The sequence below is a fragment of the Tamandua tetradactyla genome, chromosome 14 (assembly GCF_023851605.1).
Source record: "Tamandua tetradactyla isolate mTamTet1 chromosome 14, mTamTet1.pri, whole genome shotgun sequence".
NCBI lineage: Eukaryota > Metazoa > Chordata > Mammalia > Pilosa > Myrmecophagidae > Tamandua > Tamandua tetradactyla.
Window position 1 is genome coordinate 90,887,320 of NC_135340.1, and position 21,454 is coordinate 90,908,773.

The 21,454-nt window shown below is 47.1% G+C and overlaps 1 protein-coding gene across 2 annotated transcripts in view; it reads right to left on the minus strand.

Moving 5' to 3' along the window:
- Window positions 1-21,454, minus strand: part of TMEM266 (transmembrane protein 266) — a 108,914-nt gene that overhangs the window by 49,625 nt on the left and 37,835 nt on the right. Inside the window, exons 1-3 of one of the 2 annotated variants that reach the window (XM_077128478.1) lie at window positions 13,045-13,157; window positions 9,364-9,494; window positions 6,123-6,311 (exon numbers count right to left, since the gene is read on the minus strand). In XM_077128478.1, the coding sequence (XP_076984593.1) occupies window positions 6,123-6,311; window positions 9,364-9,377 (203 nt within the window). In that variant the 5' untranslated portion in view covers window positions 9,378-9,494; window positions 13,045-13,157. Of the gene's footprint in view, window positions 1-6,122; window positions 6,312-9,363; window positions 9,495-13,044; window positions 13,158-21,454 lie in introns of those variants that run through there. The other variant, XM_077128479.1, reaches the window with a different exon arrangement.

Consider the following 21,454-nt stretch of genomic DNA (forward strand, 5'->3'; position numbering starts at 1 on the left):
CTTCCAAAGGGGGTCAACTGGTTCACTGAGAAGCAGTCTTTAGCCTCACTTTTCCACTGTTGCATGGGGTGGTGATGTCCAAGGCCAAAGAACGAGATCAAGGCAGAAGAGACTCAGGTGACATGCAAACACAGAGCCCCCAGCATCATCCAAAGGGATGATGGACAGATGTCAAACTGCAATAGGTGTGAAAGAATCAAGATGAGGAGCTACTGAAGCAACAGTCTAAGAGGGCAGACATGTTCCTAGATCTTGCCCAAACCAGACAAATGACTAGAAAGGTTGAAGGAAACTGAGATCTAATTCTGAATCAAAGGCCATGGTTGGAAACTTGGCTCTCCCAAAGGCTGTGATACACGGTGGGTGATTTCTCCAGCATCCACTCGTTGGAGAACAGGGGGGCATTCTGGGAAATGATACAGGACAAGGCTGGGATTGATTGGTCTATGGATTTTCCCATCTCCTTTGCCATATAAGACCCCATTCTAGCTGATGAGACATGAAGATGAGAGCTGGTGGCTTCCGGGAAAGTTCTTCCCTCCTCTTAGAATGACAGGCCGTCATCCTCCCTTGCCGGAAATGAATGGGGAAGGATTAGGCTGATTGCTACAGCTGCCCTCTCGCCACTGGGGAGGGAACCAGCGCTAGGAAGAAGCTCCCACGGTTGAGAGCCGAGTGGCGAGATGAAAGGAACCCGTTGAGCCTCTGGACCTGCCGGAGCTCTGAACTCCATGGTGCCTGGGCCACGGAAGCCCTCATGGTGGAGTTCAGGATGGGGTTCCCACTGCATGCACTCCCAAGTATCCTGGCGAGAAGAACGGTGTAGAATTTACAGGACTTGGAGATGACAAAATGGATGCAGCCAGCTGGAGCTCGGATGAGCTGTCGGGGAGGATACCCCCCTCCGCGCCCCATGTCCCCCCTTCCCCTGAGTATTGTGGGCCTATGCATGGAGGAGGGAGGCGCCTGGCGGGAGGGAAGGGAGGATGGCGTCGCTGGCTGGCTTGAATCTGAGCCCTGGATGTGGGGCCAGAGATAAACAGGACTAGAGCTCTGGCTGTAAGCAGAGCTGCTTCTGGGCTCATCAGCATGGTGCAGACTCTGGGAGGGGGCTCTGCCTTGCCAGCCTGCACAGTGCTCGGCCCCATGGGGGCACCCCAGGGCTCCCGGCTGCACAGCACCTTGTCCAGGCACTGGCACGCCCATAACAGACACGATTGGCAGTGGCAGCTTCATGGGCAGCAGACACAGAAGAGAGGGGCCAGGGCAGGTGATGATGAAGGATAGATTCCAGGGGAGACCATGGGTGGCCGACTGGCTTCATGTGCATTTGGGGTGTCCCGGAAACTGGGAGGGAGGGTGGAGGCTTAGGATTTTTGTGCGTGAGCCTCAGTGCATGGGACCTGCTTTGGTGTCACAGGTTGTGGAGACCAGGCAACGCTGAGGTCCCACTGACTGGGGCCACAGAACATAAATGGGAAGGACAGCTGGGTTTGGGGCCTGTTGAGTCCCAGATGGGGGGTCGTGGCCCCTCAGGCTGGATTGTTCCACCTGCTTGGAGGCCATCACTGAAAAGACTTACTTAAGCCATGACTTGGGTAGAGACAAGATTTCTCAGCCATCTCAGAGGTAGGAGAACAGCTGATTCCTCAGCTATGCGGCACGAGTCTGAGGAGTGTTCCAGAGCTGGTGAGATGTCCGGGAAGGAGCTCGATACAAGGGAGGAGTTAGAGACACAGCAGGACTGGGCGTGTGGCTTTGAAAGTTACAAGTTTGTGAAGTCAGGGGAAATGGATGAGATTACCCAGTGTGCAGAAGTCATAGAGAGAGATGGCCGGGGACAAAAAATGAGCCCCAACCCCTAAAGAGCAAGCAAGGAAGAAATTTTAAAAGGCCTGGAAGGAGGGGCTGCTGGGGCAGGAAGAAAATCTGGGGGGTCCTGTAAGAGGGGGGAGCGGCTGACAGTTCCAGCTGCTGGACAGAGGGCAAGATAAGAATCCTGGGAATCAGGAGGCAGCTGCTGGCCTGAAGGAGAGCCGTTTTGACAGCGTGGAGAAAGCTGAAGCTAGACGGAAGTGAACTGAAAAATGAAGGGGACAGTAGGGAGCGTGGATGGTTCACGGACACTCGCCTTCCATGCGGGAGACCCGGGTTTGATTCCCGGACCACGCACCCAAAGGGGGGAGGAAAAACAATGAATGGGAGGGGGCAAAGAAGAGACGGCAACTGTAGATGAGGCTTTCAAGAATCTTGACTGCAAAGTGGAAGAGAGAGAGAGGTAGTAGCTAAGGGGAACATGGAGTCGAGGTAGGATGGGAGAGACTGGAGCATGATGATATGGGGTGAGGCTAGAGCTCAAGGGGCAGGGCTGTGAGGGGAGGGGAGGGGAATCATGGACACGGGGTGTTGCCCCAGCAGGGAGGGAAGGAGGCAAGGGTATCATCTGCTGAGGTTAAGAAGGGGGTTGAGGAAAACAGAGGCAGCCTGCAGTAGCTGCTGGGGGCCAGGGTGAAAAGCTGACCAGGGCTGCAGGGGACAACTGTCAGGCAAAACTGAGAGCCTGGGTACACAGCTGTGTGAGTTTTCTTCCTGAGCCCTGGCAGCCTGAGTCCACAAGGGAAGATGGGTGGACAGAGGGTAGTTCTGCAGTTTGGGTCCTGCCAGGCAGGACTATCAGAAGGGCAAGGGGTGCCGGGAAAGTCAAGGAACTGGACCAAGATGTACCTCTCCTACCTGGGTTGTAGGGGTTTACCCTGTGTTTAGTGACATCTCCTTACTTATTTCTCCTTACTTGTTTCCGTGGACAAGAGGGAACATTAATTTGAAACCACGCTGAAAAGGTAAAGGCATCTGTGCCGGTTTGAAGCTATTATGTCCCCCAGAAAAGCCATGTTTTAATCCTGATCCAATCTCATGGGAACAGCCATTACTTTTAATCCTGATTCAATACTGCAGGGCAGAAACTTTTGATTACATTATCTCCCTGGCGATGTGGGTCTACCCATTCCAGGTGGGTCTTGATTTGTTTCTGGAGTCCTTTACGAGAGAAGACATTTTGGAGAGAGCACAGAGCCCACAGAGCAGAGCCGAAAGAAATTTCAGAGCAGAGCTGACACAGATGTCAACATTTGGAGAACAGAGACACGGATGTTTGGAGATGCCTGGAGCCCAGCAGGCATTGCCATGAGATGTTAAGCAAGCCAGAAGTGGAGAGAGGCCAGGGAAGCCAAGAGATGAGAGCCAGCCCTGGAGAAGCAAAGTAAGGAACCCCCACAAGAACAGAGGCTGAATGCAACAGAGCCCTGGAGCAGGGGACCAGCAGATGCCAGCCACGGGACTTCCCAGCTGACAGAGGTGTTGCAGATGCATCAGCCTTTCTTGAATTAAGATGCCTTTCCCTGGATGCCTTAGTTTGGACATTTTTATAGGCTTAGAACTATAAACCTGCAACTTACTAAATTCCCCTTTAATAAAAGCCATTCCATTTCTGCTGTACTGCATTCTGACAGCTTGCAAACTAACACAGCATCAGACTACGTAGCCTAGCAGAGGCATCACACATGCACACAGGTTAGCCACACACAATCGTGACTACAAAGGGAGAGCTAACAAACCAAAGCTCAATGCCACCGGCCTGGACCAGAGGCTGGGAGATGGGGCTCTATTCCTGTCTCTGTTGCTGGGCAACATGGGGCAAGTTCTTTCCCCTCTCTGGTCTGTGGTGTTCTATTAGAACATTTAGAATAGATGCTTTCCAAGGGCTTTTCTAGCTCAGACATGCTCAGTTTCTGGGAAACTTCAAAGCTCCAAAATATTTCTGAACTCCTGAGAAGCGAAGGGCAGGATGGCTGCATAACTTGGGCCACATAATAAAGCCTGGACGCATCCTTGGGGAGGGGGGGTCCTGAGGTCTCAGTCCTACAGAAAAGAGTCATTTCTATACAGAGCATTTCCCTTTGTAGGAGCAGGTGTTTGTTTGGGACGTGACTTATACAGAAGCTTTTCAACCACCTCCTAGGACCATAAAATGGGGGTGGGGTATTCCTTGTGTCATTGTGCATTGCTGCAGAAAAGGCCAGGCTGGAAATTTAGGGAAAACCCTAGGAAATGCAGCCAGAGCCAAGAAGCCTTATGAAGAGAGGCTCTTCCCCACACGTACTATGTTTTTGTTTTGCTTCATTTGCTCCTGGCTTCAGTCCCGTGCCTGCTCTTCCTTCCTCCAGAAGCCCTGTGCCTGCCCACTGCAGCCCCCGCCGAGGGCTCCCGCAGGGAGGCCAATCCCTTCCTGCCATCTGTTCCCATTTCCCCGGCAGGAGCAGCTTTCCAGGCCACACCTGGAGATTCAAATCAAACGGAGAGCCTCTCTGCCTGGCGGGCCCTACATTTGCATTCTCCCTGGTCAGAGCAAGCCGGTGCCTGAGATCCAGATCAGGAGCAAATAGAAGGATGAAGCGGCCTCTGTCTGCTTTCTCCTCTGTGCTCAGGCTGGGCATGGGTGCTCAAAGCGGGGTGGGTGTGGGGGGGCTGCAGCGACGGGTGCCCTCAGCGCAACACACCCATGGGGTGCAGATGTGGACACTGCCCCACCCCAGAAGGCCTGGAGGCGTTCACAGTTCTCGTCCTGCCTTCGGCTCATCCTTGAGACCTGCACGGACGTCTTCGGAGGCTGCACTACCGCTTTTGTCCACCAGAGTGCAGTGACGCGGCGGCTTGCCCGGTGCTCAGGCACGATGGGCTGCAAAATTTGCAGAGCCCCATGAAAATACCTTGTGCAAAACTTAAGGATTTCAAGATGCGGACAGCCGAGCATTAAACCAAGCGCAGGGCCTGTGCACTTGCAAAGGTCACTCAGTCCTGAAGCTGGCCCCCCAGGACTTAGCCCAGCCTTCCAGCTGGTGGGGATTGGGGAACAGCTGGCCCTGCCTTCAGGGGGTCCCACCAGTGTTCCGATGGCACTGCCAGCGCCAGGCGTCACTCAGCCATCTCCTACCTGCTTGCCTATCCTCTTTTCCAATGTCCTGCTGACTCTGTGCACAGTGCTGGGAAGAAAATATGTATTCAGAGAGAGCCCCTGGGGTGCAATTTCTGCAAAAGAAGGTGCACCGTTTCACAATTGTGTGACAATTCATCTCGGAAAGGGGGGCAGATTGCAGGAAACAGGCACGGGGCATCCAAGCTCTGCAAATTTAACCTTAGCTAAGTCTCCTCATTTGTCTCGAAAATACTCATCAACCCTTCGGTTTTATCTTCCAAGCCACCAACATAGTTACAGACACCTGGGAAAGGAAAGTGGCTGAGAAAGGGCTCCTGAGGGTCTCGCTATGGCTTAACATTCGATGTCGAAGAGTGACAGAGTGGGGCTGGGGTCAGCCTGGTGGGAGTAGCCTGCTGTGTGACCCCAGGACCTGTTTCTGTCCTTTTCAGCACCCCCCATCCCCCCTGCACGAGGAGGGCGTCAAACTGCCCCAGCTAGCTCCAACCCTCTACGATTCACCTTCAGCGTGTGTGTTTGTAAGAAGCACGAGGCAGGTGAGAAGTAAAGGGGAAAGAAACGCATCCGACCTGATGGATGAGCTACGCAGGAGGTCGGGGCGCTCTCGTGACCTGGGGATGGTCACATCACCCACATCCTCACTGGCCAACTCTGCAGAGCTCCCAGCGGAAGCAGGCTGCTCCCGTGCAGCCTCGGCACGTCCCACGGGCTGACTACTTTCTTTCTGGCCTCTTCCCTAGTGAGAAGCGGCTCGATCAAGGGGATGTGTAGTCCCAATCCATGGCTTAGGGGCTGTGTGACCTTCGGTAAGTCCCTGATATCCCCTGGCTCTCCTGCTTCCCCTACAGAGACGGGGCTGGATGGATCACTGAGGAGCTGAAATGAACTCTACGATTCTCTGAGTTCCAAGCAAATGTCGCCTAAGAAGCTGGCTAGCAGGACAAGGCATTCTCTGTGCCCAAAGCCTTTTTCCGAGGAAATGGAGGAGGAGAGAAAGGACCTGGGGGGGCTCATGGGACCATCTGGCCTCTCGCTATTCAGCATTTCTCTCCTCTGTTGCTCCCACCCAGAGAAACCGAGGGAGTCGCTCAGGCAACTTCTCCGCTGGCTCCCAGTCCCCAGCACCTACCCTTCCCTTTGGTGATTTTCATCCAAATTCGACAGGAGCTGAGAGCCTGCCGTGGAGAGGTCAGCGGCGGCCAGGGGCAGGCCCCGATAGGCGAAGGTCACCAGCTGTGAAGGAGCAATGTTCTTGGTCTCTTCGTCCACCTGCTGGGAGATGATTTCTACTTCGGAGATTCCTCCTTCTATGGCGAGCCTGAGTTGGGGAAGAGGGCAACGGGGAAGAGTCACTCCCCGCCACCCCCAAGGACAAAATCTCCCGTTCTCCGTGGGGAAAAAGGAGAACGAGGGTCACCTCTGACATTCACATCGGGGGGCGGACAGTGACCATCTCACAATGCATCCCCAACTAAGGACTGTTTCTGCCCCAATACAAATAGCACCCCATCCAGAAGCAGGGCTGCGTATTTACTCTGCTTCACCTCTTGGGGCGCTGTTTGCGGCCAGTTCAATACATCCTTGACCCTTTCTCAGCCTGTGGAATCTGAGGGAACGGCCTCTGGCCTAACTCTGAGGCTTAGGAAGGACAACAGTGTGAATGGAGAGGAGTGGACATTACTGCAGGAAGGTCGGGATGCGGTGGCTAAGCTAACAGAGGCCAATTTGGATACTGAGGTGACAGCTCGGTCTGCAGTAAACTGGCCACAGCTCTTGGGCTCTCGCCACAGCTCGAATGCCAACTTCCTGGGGCATTTCTCTGGGCTACAGTTTCCCTGATGGAAACATGAGGAGGGCAAACAGAGGCTCCCCTGGGGCCATTCCTTCCTACCCAAGAGCTGGTATGGATAAAAATGACATGGAGGTTATAACATAAACCAGAGAATGTAAAACATTATATATTACTAGTGCAAGGACTTAAAAAAGCAGGTAATATCACGGTAGAGACAAAAACAAATGTGTGTGAGTGTGAATTAAAAAATATATAAATATATATATATATGGAGCAGGTGGGGGAAGTGCTGGAGTGACAAATCCCTATTCTTGGATGGGGAGCTCTAAATTCTAAAGTTTTCTTTCCCAGCAACCATTGAAATCTAACAAGTGATACACAACGACAGGTAGCCAAGAAGTTAAGGGCTGAACCTGCCTACTTCTCTTTTGCTTGAGTCATCCTGATAATTGAAGGTAAAGTGGGATTTTTATTTGAACACCACAGGTTGCTGCTTAAACCACCTGAATTCACCGAGTAATTTCCAATGTCCCAATTCTCTTTTGTAGTCCTTATTTAAACCTTTGCTTTTCGCTACCTGTCAAGCACTGATAATACTACTCATCCTTGCGTGACATTTACAAAATGACTCAAGAGCCTTCGATGGAACAGTGAGAGGATGTGAGGCGTCTGTGTTACTCAACAATTGGAATAAAAGTGTGGGTGTTCCTGGGGGGAACCCCAGCTTCTCCAGACGTTTCCAATAAAACAGATACGGGATTGAATTTTTTTCTCTTTCCTTCTGGACCACTTGAAGAAATTATGAATTGCTGGACTGGACAAATAGAGCTTTCTGACCAAAGGGGTGTTTATGGAGGGCCGGGTGATTTGCTGTGACTGACAGGACGGCGCTCCGAGGTGCAGGGGACAAGCTGCATCTGCTGTCCTGACTTCTCTGCTCTCTGTTTCCCTTCTGCCAATGGCCAGGTGCCTGGGGCTGCTTCACCCCCATGATCCTCTCAGCAGAGGGACAGAGCTGATCTGGTGTGAATGCAGGGCCTGCAGTGCCCAGTCTAATTACCGGCTGGACACTCCACCCTGGTCTGGATTGGAAGACTAAACGCATTAATGGCTTCATTCTTTGTCCCTCTTTGTACCCACGCCCCTTACTACATGACTATGCAGCTGCTCCCATCAAAAGGAAATGTCTCCTCCCCTAGCCCCAGATGTGGGGTGCAGTCACGTGACCTGTTTTGGCCAACAGAGTGTTTCAGAGGCATGAAAAGGAGCTTAAGAATTTCTAGCTTGTGCTTTTGCACATACAACATTGCCCTCCGTGGACCAGCCCAGTCTACTGGAGGGAAGAGACACTTGCAGCAGAGACCAGCCTACCCTAGGCCAGCTGACAGCCGGTGAAACCCCAAATCCAAGAGTGAGCCGAGTCAAGATCAGCCGAGCCTTCCAGTTGACTAGCCCAGACATGTAAGCAACGAACACTTACTGTCGTGTTTATTGGTTGGTTGTAACGCAGCATTGCTGTGCCAAGAGCTAGTGCACAGATGCTCCAGATGACACAGAAGCCAGGCCCATCACCAGAAAAGCCAAGTCATCACTGTGTAATAGAAAGGCTGCCTTTCTCATCTTGGTATTTTTACCAGTGGAGGTTCTAATACACAAGCTCTAAGTGGCCACCTTGCTGGTGCTTGGTTTTCCAGACAGTGAGATTAAGTAGTTGGACTTAACTATGGCATCTGACATTTTGGAAACTGAAAACAACTCTCCCTTAGGAATTCTGCCTCTGTTTTTAGAAACCCTGCCATGATTTCTAAATTTCTTTATTAATTTACCTTGCACACTTTCCAATCTTGTCTTGAGATTTGCTTTGGAAAAGTCTTCCCTATTTTCTGTAGCCTCCTACTAAAGGAACTGTGTGTGGTGTTCTTGCCTGAATTAGAAGATCCCTGCCTTATGGGAGATGGATAGCAACAGTTCTGGATTATAGAATACCCCTGCTTTTTGAAATTTAAAAATGGGGTGACATTAATGATGCAACTGAGAGAGAAAGCAGATTTGAACAAGTCATTTTGATGTAGGGCTCAAGGGCCAAACCATGGTTTAGGGCTGGAGAAGGACTCTCAATTGCATTCTCAATTCTGGGGTACTGACTCGGCATCCACAGACAGTAGACCATGACATTACTGTTATGGGTTGAGTTGTGTCCCCCCAAAATACATGCTCAGGTCCTAACCCCCAGTGCCCCTAATATGACCCTAATTGGAAAGAGGATCTTTGAGGACATCATTATTGGATGAGGCCAAATTGGATTAGGATGGGCCCTAATCCCATATGACCGGTATCCATATAAGGAGGAAGTGGGCATGGACAGACAGACACAGGTAAGAACGCTATGTGATGACTGAAGCCCAAGAACTGCTGACAAACTACCAGATGCTAGGAAGAAGCAAGGAAGAATTTTTCCCCTACAGGTTTTGGACTTCCAGCCACCAGAACCGTTAGACAATAAATATCTGTTGTTCTAAGCCATTCAGTTTATGGTCCTTCGCCATGGAGGCCACAGGAACCCAAGACAGTCACTTACTGTGGATCAGACATGTTGAAAGATGCAGCCAGGGCCGTGGGTTTTCTTCGTGACTAGTGGGGCTCAGCTGTCCTGACGCCCGCCGTCAGCATTTCCAGGCTTGGCTTCTCCAAGACATACCAATATGGCGCCTTGAAAACAAAGAATCAAACAGTGGGAAGGTACTACAGTCAGATGCCAGATCAGAATTCTCTTAAGCTTAGGTAAAAACGGAAGTCCGAAGAACTTCCTTTAAAGGGTCCTTTATATATTACTTTTCATCAATGTGAACAGATTCTCTCTTTGCAGGGGGTAGGAGTAGGCATAATTTTTCTCTTTTTTAGAATGAGGAGACAGGCCTGGAGCGACCTGGACTTCTCAGTGCTACACAGAGAAGGAGGAAGAGTCAAGTTTGATCTCAGGTTTTCCAGCTCCTCATTCACAGTTCTTCCCACCCAAGAAAACCAGGGTAACTTCGTAGGAACCTGAAAAATAAAGTTTGTCTCAAAACATCTCAAGTGTTTTCCCACTTATTCCCCGCCCCCCCCGCCCCACTTCCTTTGTCTTTCTGGCAGTCCTTCCTGCTTCTCCAGATTTTCCTCTCCTTTTCTCAAGTGGCTCTCTCAGTGGAGAGGCAGCATAACAGCTAAGAGGAGAGACTCTGGAGCCAGACTGCCTAGGGTTAGAGCCTGGTTCCCACTTACTAGTTGTGTGACTTTGGGTAAATTCCTCAACCCCTCTGTCCTCAGCTTTCCCATCTATAAATTGGGGTATAATAATAGAACTAACCAAATGCGTTACTGTAGGTAACACACTTGGAACAGAAGATGGCACATACTTAACTCTACATAAATGTTGAGTCTTATTACCACAACTATTATTTTATAAATTACAACTCCACAGTCTGTTGAATCTGACCACATTCCAATTTAAAATTTGAACCAGATAAATAGAACCTACTTTTTATGTAAACCAGTGCTGCAGTATCACCACGAAATCTTCTGGGAGATAGTACCATCCCGAAGAAAATACACAGGAGAACTACCCAGGTTCTAGGTGATTTTGAACAAGGGATCAGGGAGTTTGCTTAAAGGGGCAATCCTTCCATAAGTTTCGTGGTAACCAAGGGATCAGGATTTAAGGGATGATTTTGATTACTGAATCATTATATAGATAATCCTTCTGGCTTCCCGGTGTATTGGAGTAGACAGGGAAATTCCTGAAATCTCTAAATTGTAACCCAGATGCCTTGATCTCTGATAATGGTTGTACAGCCCTTATCTTCTGCCCCTGTGATTGCAGAAACCTTATGACTGTCATTTGTAACCAGTTATCCAGTTTTCCAACTTTAGGGTCTTGTAATCACTAAAGACAGCCCCTAATGCTTATTAATGAAGGGTCTTAGGTCAGCCCAGAACTAACCCACCCCAAGTCCAAAGTTATCTTGATAACCAAGACTGGATCAAACCTAAGTGGGCCCACCTGACAGGCGCAGTAGCTTAGACTTTAACCCACAAGTCACCTATATTTCATTCCGCCATTTTCTTACATACGTTCTCTAAGCATGTAACGAGTCTGTGCGTGCTCAATAATCAGAGGTCCTCTAATTACATCACCTGGGGCCACTGTGCCCATTGCCCTAAACCATGCCCATCTTTTTTTTTTTTTTTTTTTTTTTTTTTTTTTTTTTAAAGAGGGAGGAAGGGAAGGAAAGACAGAGAAAGAAGGAAGGATGGAAGGAAGGAAGTGAGGAAGAAAGGGAAACATTTTTAAACATTTTCTTGTTTTATTATATTTTGTTTGTTTGTTTGTTTTTTACATGGGCTGGGGCCGGGAATCGAACCGGGGTCCTCCGGCACGGCAGGCAAGCACTCTTGCCCGCTGAGCCACCGCGGCCCGCCCCATGCCCATCTTTTTTCTAATAAAGCTATCAGAATTACTGCAGTTTGGGGAGATGGGTCGTTCTAGTTTGCTAACTGCCGGAATGCAACACACCAGAGAAGGATTGGCTTTTAATAAAAGGGGATTTATTTTGTTAGTTCTTCAGAGGAAAGGCAGCTAACTTCCATCTGAGGTTCTTTCTTACGTGGGAAGGCACAGGGCAATCTCTGATGGCCTTCTCTCCAGGCCTCTGGGTTCTAAAAACTTTCCCCGGGGTGACTTCTTTCTGCATCTCCAAAGGCCTGGGCTGAGCTGCAAGTGCTGAGATGAGGAATGCTGAGCCGCTTGGGCTGTGCTATGTTGCCCTCTCTCATTTAAGCACCAGCCAATTAAGTAAACATCATTCATTGCAGCAGGCACGCCTCCTAGCCGACTGTAGATGTAATCAGCAACAGATGAGGTTCACGTACCATTGGCTCATGTCCGCAGCAACAGAACTAGGCACTTTCACCTGGCCAAGCTGAAAACTGAATCTACCACACAGATTTTGGGCCACTAGGCCATCTGCTCTCCTAATACATGTTTAGTAATCAACTCTTTCTCTCTTCGAAAACCTGGGGCCTCAGGAATTGGTTATTGAGCTCATCGGGCAAAAGAGGCCAACACCTCTGTCCGGTGACATCATTGTGCCACCACATACTTTTCCTACCAGAAACAAAAGCGAGATCAAACCCTCTCTCCCCATTCTGAAGCCCAGCAATCAGTAGCCCAGCCGAACCAGAGGGCCAAGGGAGAGGATTGCTATATCACGCAAAAGGAACCCCAAGAGGAAAGAAACCATGAGCCAGTAAATTCCTGTTTTAGCAGAAACAAATCCCAAAGGCCATAATTGTTTAAAACAGATGTTTAGTTACCCATCACCCAACTTCCATACTTTTCAGTTCATGGATAGTCTTGTTTCCTCTATATCCCTGCTCACTCCCCACCCCATGAATATTTTGAAACAAATCTCAGATGTCATTTCCCTCATCTGTAAAAGTTTTAATTCACATCTCTAAAAGAAAAGGACGCCTCTTAAAATTCTAACCACACTACTACGATCACCCCCAAATCAACAGCATTTTCTTAATATCTTAATACCAACCACTGTGCACAGTTTCCTGATTTGTTATTCTTTTTGAAGTTATTTTTCTGAAACAGGAGTTAAGCAAATTCCTTATGATCAATTTGTATGACTCTTAGGCCTCTTTTAGTCCTATAAGTTCTTCTTCTATCTCTCTTTTCACGTGCAATTTGTTGGGAAAATTGGGCCATTTGTCCCACAAAGTTTCCCGCCATCTGGATTATGGTGATTCTAGTCCTTCAGCATCATTTAACACGTTTCTCTGCGCCCTATATTTCCTGTAATTTTTAATTAGTTTATGGACTTGGATCAGATTCAGCCACACTCCCCCCACCTTTTTTTGGGGAAGACTTCATAGGTGTTATTGCACATTCCATCAGAAGACCCAAAAATGACGTCTTGCCCCTGTTTTGGTGATATTAACAGCCACCGACACTCATGTCCCAGAACCACTCATTCATTCGGGTTTTTAAAGGGTGGTATTTTACTTGTGTCATCCTTCAACTATTAGCTGGAAAACTTCCCCGCATCAACTGTGGGATTACCCTGAGGCACACAGGGAAAGGAGAGGAAAGGAAAGATGCATGTTTGAATTGACACCCTCTGTTCACTGGTTTTCAAAATAATGACCTGTTCTTATTATTATTTCAAAGTAATAATATTATTATTTCAAAATAATAATGAAAATAATATCTTACCCTCCAAAGTCAAACAGTGAAATTTTAAAAAACTTTGTTTCTTTTTTAACATTATCATGGATTCAAATACTCAATAGGAGTTGGGGGCGCAGACTCCCTGGGAGGGGGGCACAGCGGTTTCCCGAGAAAGGAGATGCGGAAGAGGGGAGGAAATGACCAGCATCTCCGGTGCGATGGGAAAACCGAGGCAGGAGGGAGCCGGGCATGCGCAGTGAGTCAGCCACGTCCGCCGGAGGCTTTTATCCTTCGCACACAGCAGAGTTTAGAAGGCGAGATCCTGGCGTGTTATTTAAAAATCATATCTTCCAAACAGCATAACCCCCAAAGCACAAGCCTAACATGGGGCACGTGCAGTCTAGCACTCTATAAATGAACATCTGAAGTGCAAACCTGCTGTCTCATAAACCTGGTAAAAGTAGAAGAAAAACCTGATAAGAATTTATTGGGTCTAACCCTGGTGGTAAGGTTGCTTTACCTAGACTTCTAGACTTCAGTAAAATCCAGTCTTTGCCACTTGCTGCTCAGGAGTCCATGTCTCCCTGTAGCAGTCTGCTTGTTCCAGCAGATTCCACAGAGTCCTAACTTCCTAAACTGGCATCCTTGGAATTTTAGAACTGAAAATGGCTAAGCTCAGCTAGTCAGTTCCCTTACTTACCAGGTGAAAAAACCTGTAATTCAATTTGTATCTACAGATTTTTTCTTTCCTTGCTTTAATTGCAAATCAGTTTGTGAAACACGTTGTACAAACAGGCTTTACGATGATTACTTAGATTTTTTTTTAAATATGCCTATGGACAAGCTAAGATATATCCATTTTAAGTGGTTAAGATTTCCTTATGTTAATTATAAAAAATTTGTATCTTCATATTTTCCTGAAATTAGGAAAATAGTAACATAGGTCATTACTATAGCAATGCAGATATTTGTAATAACTTTCTATCTGGTATCTTGAGAACATTCACAGTTTTGACAGCTGATCAAATGGTATCTAAGTTAGTGTTTAAGGCTTAGGACTTAAGAACTTTATCTGAAGTTGCAGATTTTTTCCTTGTGGCCTTAACTTTAAATTGGTTTATGAAACTTACTGCACAAACACAGGTTTTACAATGATTATATGGATGCTTCATTTAAATATGTCTATGGTTAAGCTAACTAAGATATCCATTTTTGGTGGTTCTAAGTGTATTGTTTGTTTTCTTAAATTAAACAAACAAAACAAAACCTGTACTTCAGCTCCCTGAATCAGTCACCCCTGAGTGATGGCCTTGGCAGTGTGCCCTGCCCTCAGACCTGCTTTCGTGGTTCCCAGGCCTGCTGGGGATCACCAGGGCACCTGTGGTTGTTAGGTTCAGGTGTCAACTTGGCCAGGTGAAGGTTCCTAGTTCTGTTGCTGTGGACATGAGCCAATGGCATGTGAACCTCATCTGTTGCTGATTACATCTGCAGTCAGCTAGGAGGCGTGCCTGCTGCAATGAAGGATGTTTGACTTAATTGACTGGTGCTTAAATGAGAGAGCTCAACGAAGCACAGCCCAAGCAGCTCAGCACACCTCATCTCAGCACTCGCAGTTCCGCCCAAGCCTTTGGAGATGCAGAAAGAAATCACCCTGGGGAAAGTTGTTGGAACCCAGAGGCCTGGAGAGAAGGCCAACAGAGATCACCCTGTGCCTTCCTACGTATGAAAGAACCACAATTGAAAGTTGGTTGCCTTTCCTCTGAAGAAATAAAAGTTTTTAATGAAATAAATCCCCTTTTATTAAAAGCCAATCTATCTCTGGTGTGTTGCATTCTGGCAGCTAGCAAACTAGAACAGCACCTTTTGGGAAATATGGGTTCACAGATTACATCGCAGAATCGCTGACTCAGAATTCTGCAGATGGAGTCTGAGAATCTGTTTTATGTCTCCCAGGTGTTTCTGACCTGCGACCCCTCCATCTGAACCTTTCCGGCAGTGGTTCTCGAACTTTAAAACACGGCTGCTGGCCCCACCCACCGAGCATCTACTGCAGCTGGACTGGGCAGTGCCTGAGAATAATTCCCAGGGGATACGAATGCTGCTGGCCCACGGCCCCCACTTAGATTTACTCAAGCAGAAAGTCTGCTTCAGGTAAAGTCGGTTATTCTAGCCCTGTTTTGCAGGTGAGCTAGGTGAGACTCGGTGAATTTAACTAGTTGCAAAGCTACTTGGGTGAAACTGCAAGCAGGACCAATGCTGGTCAGGGTGAAGGACTCGAGACAGGGGGAGCAGGTATGTCAGTTAGCAACATAACTTAACAACAGCAACTTTTTTATTGAAGTAACATCCATACAAACCAGTTTCCCACAATAACCACTTTCCAGTGTACAATTCAGCGATACTATGTTCACAGAACTGTACTATATTCGGCAACATCTGTGACCCCTCAAACAAATACCATCTCAAACAGGAACTGCACCGTCAGTGATGGCATCGTCTTCCTCTTACCCCCAGCCCAGGTAACCTGTAATCTGCTACATGTCTCTATAGATTTGCATAGTCTAGGTATTTCAGATAAGCAAGGTGGTACAGGATTTCTTGTGTGTGTGTGTTTCTGGCTTACTTCATTCAACATGGTGTTTTCAAGGTTCATCTATATTGTCACAGGTGCCAGAACTTCATTCCTTTTTATGACTGAATAACGGCCCATTGTCACATTCTGTTTATTCACCTTTTGATGGATATTGGGGTTGCTTCCAACTTGTGACAACAGTGAATAGACTACAAACATGGGTGTTCCAGTATCTGAGTCCCTGCTTTCAGTTCTTTTGAATATATATCAAGAAGTGGGATTGTCGGGTCATATGGTAATTCTCAGTTCAACTCTCCAAAGAACTGCCAGACTGTTTTACTGAGGAATATTTTTGTTTGCAAGTCAACAGAACACCTGTGTAACAGTGCCTTTGGCAATGTAGACTGTTCATTATCTTATATAACAAAACGTTTGGAGGTGGAAGATCCCAGGACTGGAGCAGTGGCTCAAAGATGTCATCAAGGACTCAAGAGCTTTTCATCTTTCCATCCTCTCCTCTTCCATGAGATGCATACCTCATGCTCATTGCCTTGTGGTTGCAGAATGGCTGCTACGCCTCCAGCCTGCGCATCCTTGCACCAGCTCCCCTCAAAAGGGAAAAGAATCAAAGGTTTTATCCTCGCAGGTTCCAACCTTTTAGCCAACAGGCAAAAATCTTTCCAAGCTCTCCAGCCAACTTCTCCTGACATCTCCTTGGGCAGAGCTGGGCCACATGGTCACATGATGGCAAAGGACTCCTGGGATAATGTGCAGGAGACCAAAGGGGTCAGGAGTGCTAGGAGACCCTAGACTAACCAAGCTTCATGCCCTGGGGCTAAGCATATTATTGTCATAAACATCATCTGGGTTCTCTTAGCAAGGAAGAAGCAGGGAAGGCTTAGCGATGGTAACTGTTTGCCAGAATGAGTTTGGATGCAGTGAATATAGTTCTGAGGCTTTACTGAGTAAGCTGCTAAGAGACTTCCTGGGTCTCTAAATGAGATTGGCTAAATATTGGTGAGGGCTGGCAGGAGATTTGACAGATGTGCTCTTTTATTTGGAGACAGCATTGCCTGCATGAGAGGTTCAGTTTTGACATGGTAAAGCCAGCTGTAGACTCTGTTCCTAGAGAGAAACCACCAAGTGCTGGCACTTTTCATAGACATGATGCTTCCCTTCCTGTCCCCCCAGCACCCAGGAGGAGAAGGCTGTGGTGCAGTTCCTGTTCTAGGTGGGAAAGATTTCTGTAGAATGGCACCAGGTTATCCTTAGCGTGAACTTGACCCACTAATACTTTGCTCCGTTAACAAAGAGTTGAAATGAAGAAAATCAATCATGTGCTTGAGCATTCTCCCAGTCCAATCTCCAATCTATTGCAAAATCCTTAGCTGCAAATCAGTTAGATGAGTGGGCGGGGAGCCCTCGGTGGCGCTCCAAGGTGCCACGTGCTCAGCATCTGGGGACCTCTCTAACTTTCTACTGTTCGCTCTTCCTCATTTACACAGTCATGCAGCTGAAATATGACTGCCCATCTCATGAAATATGGGAAACACAAAACTAGATCACAGAAAACTAGTGCGCACAAAGTTAGATCAAACAAGCTAAAATTACTCAGGGATTCTGAGAAGAAAATCAAAAGGACCACTAGCATAATTCTTCCCTTCCCCTCAAGTTTTTTCTTCTTCTTCCTCTCTCTTTCCGGTTTTAAGCTTGTAACAAACACATCCCTAAGCTGAACATACCATTTCCCTGCTAGGACAAAAGATTCATAGCTCTTTGCCTCTGGCTGACCTGGGCAGTAAAGTACACCCCTCAGCAAGCATTCCTCAATCCCAACTTGATGTCACCTTCTCTCCAAAATTCTGCAGGACCTCTGGGGAACTTGGAATACTTATGATTTTGGAAACCTCAAACAATGGGATTGGGTGGTAGGTGGAACACTGAGTCCCCACCCTCCCACCCCCAAATTCATGTCCACTCAGAACCTCAGAGAAGAAGGCCAGCTCAGCACACAGGCAGAGGATGGAGCAAGGCAGCTACAAGCCAAGGAGCTCAAAGGAAGGTTGGCCAACATCAGAAATTAGAAGAGGTGAGGAAGTTTTCTTCCCTGGAGCCTCCATAGGGAGCAGGGCTCTGATTTCAGATTTCTGGCCTCCAGAACTGGGAGAGAAGACATTTCTGCTGTTTTAAGCTACCCACTGTGGTAATCTGTCACAGCAGCCCTGGGCAACTCATACAGGCTGCAACGAGAGCCTGTCCCTCCTGACGTCTGGAACCCCAGGCAACCAAACCCCACAGGTAACACCACCTTTCAAACATTTTGCATATCTCCAAAGCAATCTTTCACTTTATGTAACATCAACTAAGGTACGTCAGGAACCCAGATATAATTAACTTTGTCACTGAGTTCCTCATGGTACCAGGCAAGAGGTTGCTTTTTTGGTAAATGAAGGAAAAGAGTCCTCTTCCTTCAGTGTTTTTCATCCCACCTATGGTGAGATATCAAAAGTGACCGTCCTTTTGGGAGCCTGTTCTATGTATGTATAACCTGGTATTCAGAGATGAGAAGGAATTCAATCAGGTCAGGATTAGGGTAACTCAGAATATAGGCGTAAGGAAGACATTGCCTATATTTTAGAGCTTCACCTATTCTTTGAGACCAAAGGAAGACAGTTTATTATGTCCAGAATTTAGGTTTTCTGAAGCACATAATCAGACTCAATCTGTCTGGACAGATCATTTAAACAATCCAAACACAGGGAGCCCAGAATAAGAAAGAGGACCTTCAATCCTGTATAGCTTAATGCAGTGCCTGGGTACATCCCAGAGAATATTAAGTAGACAATCAAAAAGTATTGGCAAAGTCCCTTGAGGGATGGGGAAAAAATTAAGGAACTATTAAACTTTACCACCAAGGAATCCCCTGATATTGTGTCAAACTTTAGGGACACCTAAATCAATAGGCCAAGCCCTTGATCTTGAGGCTTGCTCTTGTGAAGCTTATGTACGTAGTGGAGAAGCTTAGCCTAGCTACAGGCATGCCTAAGAGTTACTTCTGGAGGACCTCTGCTGCTGCTCAGATGTTACCTCAGTCTCTCTAAGCCCAACTCTGCAAGTGAAAATATGGCCCTTCCCATTACTTGGGACATGATCTCCACGTGTGAAAGTCTCCCTGGTGGCATGGGAGAGGACTCCCAGGGATGAATCTAGCCTTGGCACCATAGGATCAACAATTCCATCCTGACCAAAAGGGGGAAAAGAAATGTAAACTACTAAAGTATCAGTGGCTGAGAGAATTCAAATAGAGTCAAGAGACTACTTGGTCACTCTTACATATGCTTCAGTTAAACACTGCTACCTATCATAACCTGCCAACCCCCAATAAAACCATTCCAGCCAATCCTAAAGAACACCTAGGGCAATATATAAGATTCTACAAAGGTTCCATGTGCTAGGGTAACATTCCAGAAACCTACAACCTCCAGATGGGTCCCTGGATCAGGTAAATTCTGAAATATAGCCCTTCCAGAATATCTACTAGTTTCATCCCCCTATTCCATATTATCAACAGCCCCTTCCAACATGAAGAAGCTAGAATGGGCATAGCCCAAATACCCCTAAAGAGTGGGAGAAAGATCAAAAGTGATGGTGGAGTTATACAGACAAGGTTGGGTTTAACAAACGAGTATGAATGCTGAATCATTATGCTGATATTGCTTTTAGCCTCCCACACCTCAGAGCAGCTAGAAATAAAGACCTAAAAGTGTGGAATTGTAACCCATACCAAACTCTGAAATCTGCTCTACAACTAATTGTTGCAATGTACTCTGAAGTGTATTGCCTTTATGTATATATGTTATTTAAAGAGAAGGAAGGGTATAACAGAGAAGATGGGATTGAACAAATGAGTGTGACTACTGAATCATTTCACTGATATTTCTGTTGGTCTCCAGTGTCTTGGAGCAGCTAGAAGGAAAAACGAAAAATCGTGGTACTGTAACCCATACCAAACTTTAAAATCTGTTCTATAACTACTTGTTAAAATGTAGTTGGAAATTTATTGCTTTTTTTGTATATATGTTATATTTCACAATAAAAAAGTTAAAAAAAAAATAACAGCAGAGCAAAAAAAAAAAGTGACCCTCGTTCTTTCACCTCGCTGCAGCAGTGCCCCTTGGGTCATGTAAGCCTCCCTTGCCTGCTCACCCCGTACCCGCTTTCCCTGTGACCTGCTCTTTCCAGGTGGGGCGTCAGCCGATGTGAAAAGCACGTGTGTGACTGGGTCTGACTCTCTCCATGCGGGCTGGACCATCACGACTGGCTCTTCGCACTGGCTGGGCAGCCCGGCCTCACCCGAGGCAGCTTATCCGGTCAGTGGCAGGGGTAAGAAGAGAGCGTCAGCCTGTTGACGTTTGCGCCCAGCAGGATGGGGACTGGTATGAGGCCAGTGGCTTCCATCCATGGCTGTAGCTGCAGTGAGCCTGAGAATCAGTGGGAGAGCTGGTTTAAAATGCAGATGCCCAGGCTACCCAAGGGTGCTGATCCCCAGGCCAGGAACCTGGGTTTCCACAGGCCAAGGGCAGCCCAGATGACTGGCTGATAAATGCTTGCAGGAGAGCCCACTCCACGTTAGCTTTACTTTAAAACACACAAACAAACATTTTTTATTGAGATATCGTTATGCACCTTACAGCCCATCCAAAGTATATAGTCAGTGGCTCACAATATCACCACATAGTTGTGTATTCACCACCATGATCAATTTAGAACATCTGCATCACTGTAAAAAAAAGAAATAAAAAGAAAAACCTGCATATCCCATACCCCTTACCCTTTCCTCTCTTGACCACTAGTAATGCAATCTACCCATTATTTTTACCCCTTATTCCGCCCCATTATTTATTTATTTTTTTGTCTTTTTTTACTCATCTGTCCATGCCCTGGATAAAAGGAGCATCAGACACAAAGTTTTCACAATCACACAGTCACATTTGTTTAACTATACTGCGTTTACAATTGCCTTCAAGAGGCAAGACTTCTGGAAGACTGTCAACAGTTTTAGGTACTTTCCTCTAGCCACTCCATATACCATGGACTAAAAAGGAATATCAATATCATGCATAAGAACAACCTCCAGGATAACCTTGCAACTTTGTTTGAAATCTTATTCTCTCTCCCCCACTTTAGGTCAAGAAAGCTTTCTCAATCTCATGATGCCAGGTCCCGGATCATCCCTGGGAGTCCTGTCCCACATTGCCAGGGAGATTTACACCCCTGGGAGTCATGTCCCACGTAGGGACAGGGCAGTGAGTTCACCTACTGAGTTAGCTTTTAGGGAAAGGCCACATCGGAGTAACAAAAGAGGTTCTCTGGGGGTGAGTCTTAGGCTTAGTGATAAGTAGGCTTAGCTTCTCCTTTGCAGGGATAAGTTTCACATGAACAAACCGCAAGATCGAGGGCTCAGCCTATTGAACTGGTTGACCCCACTGCTTGTGAGAACATCAAGGATCTCCCAGAAAGGGGAGTTGAATATTTTCTCCTTTCTCACCAATGCACTGAAGGGACTTTGCAGATACTTTTTTATCCTCTGCATAAATTACTCTGGGATGTCTCAGGGCATCACACTAACTGGTATAAGTAAAAAAGATCTCACTCCCTAGTTAAGATTCCATGTAATTATGGTATTTGAAAAATCTGACCGTACAAGTTAAATCAGATAATGTGCTACCCAAAATATAAATTTTGTACCAAATAAGCAACTCTTCCTTTGGTTTTCAGAGAGAAGTTAAAGTTTTAAAATAGAGACCCAATCATTCTCTAACCTGCACTCTGGTTGACCTTAGGCCTATTCAAATCAGCTTCCCTCACACGTCTAGTAGAAGT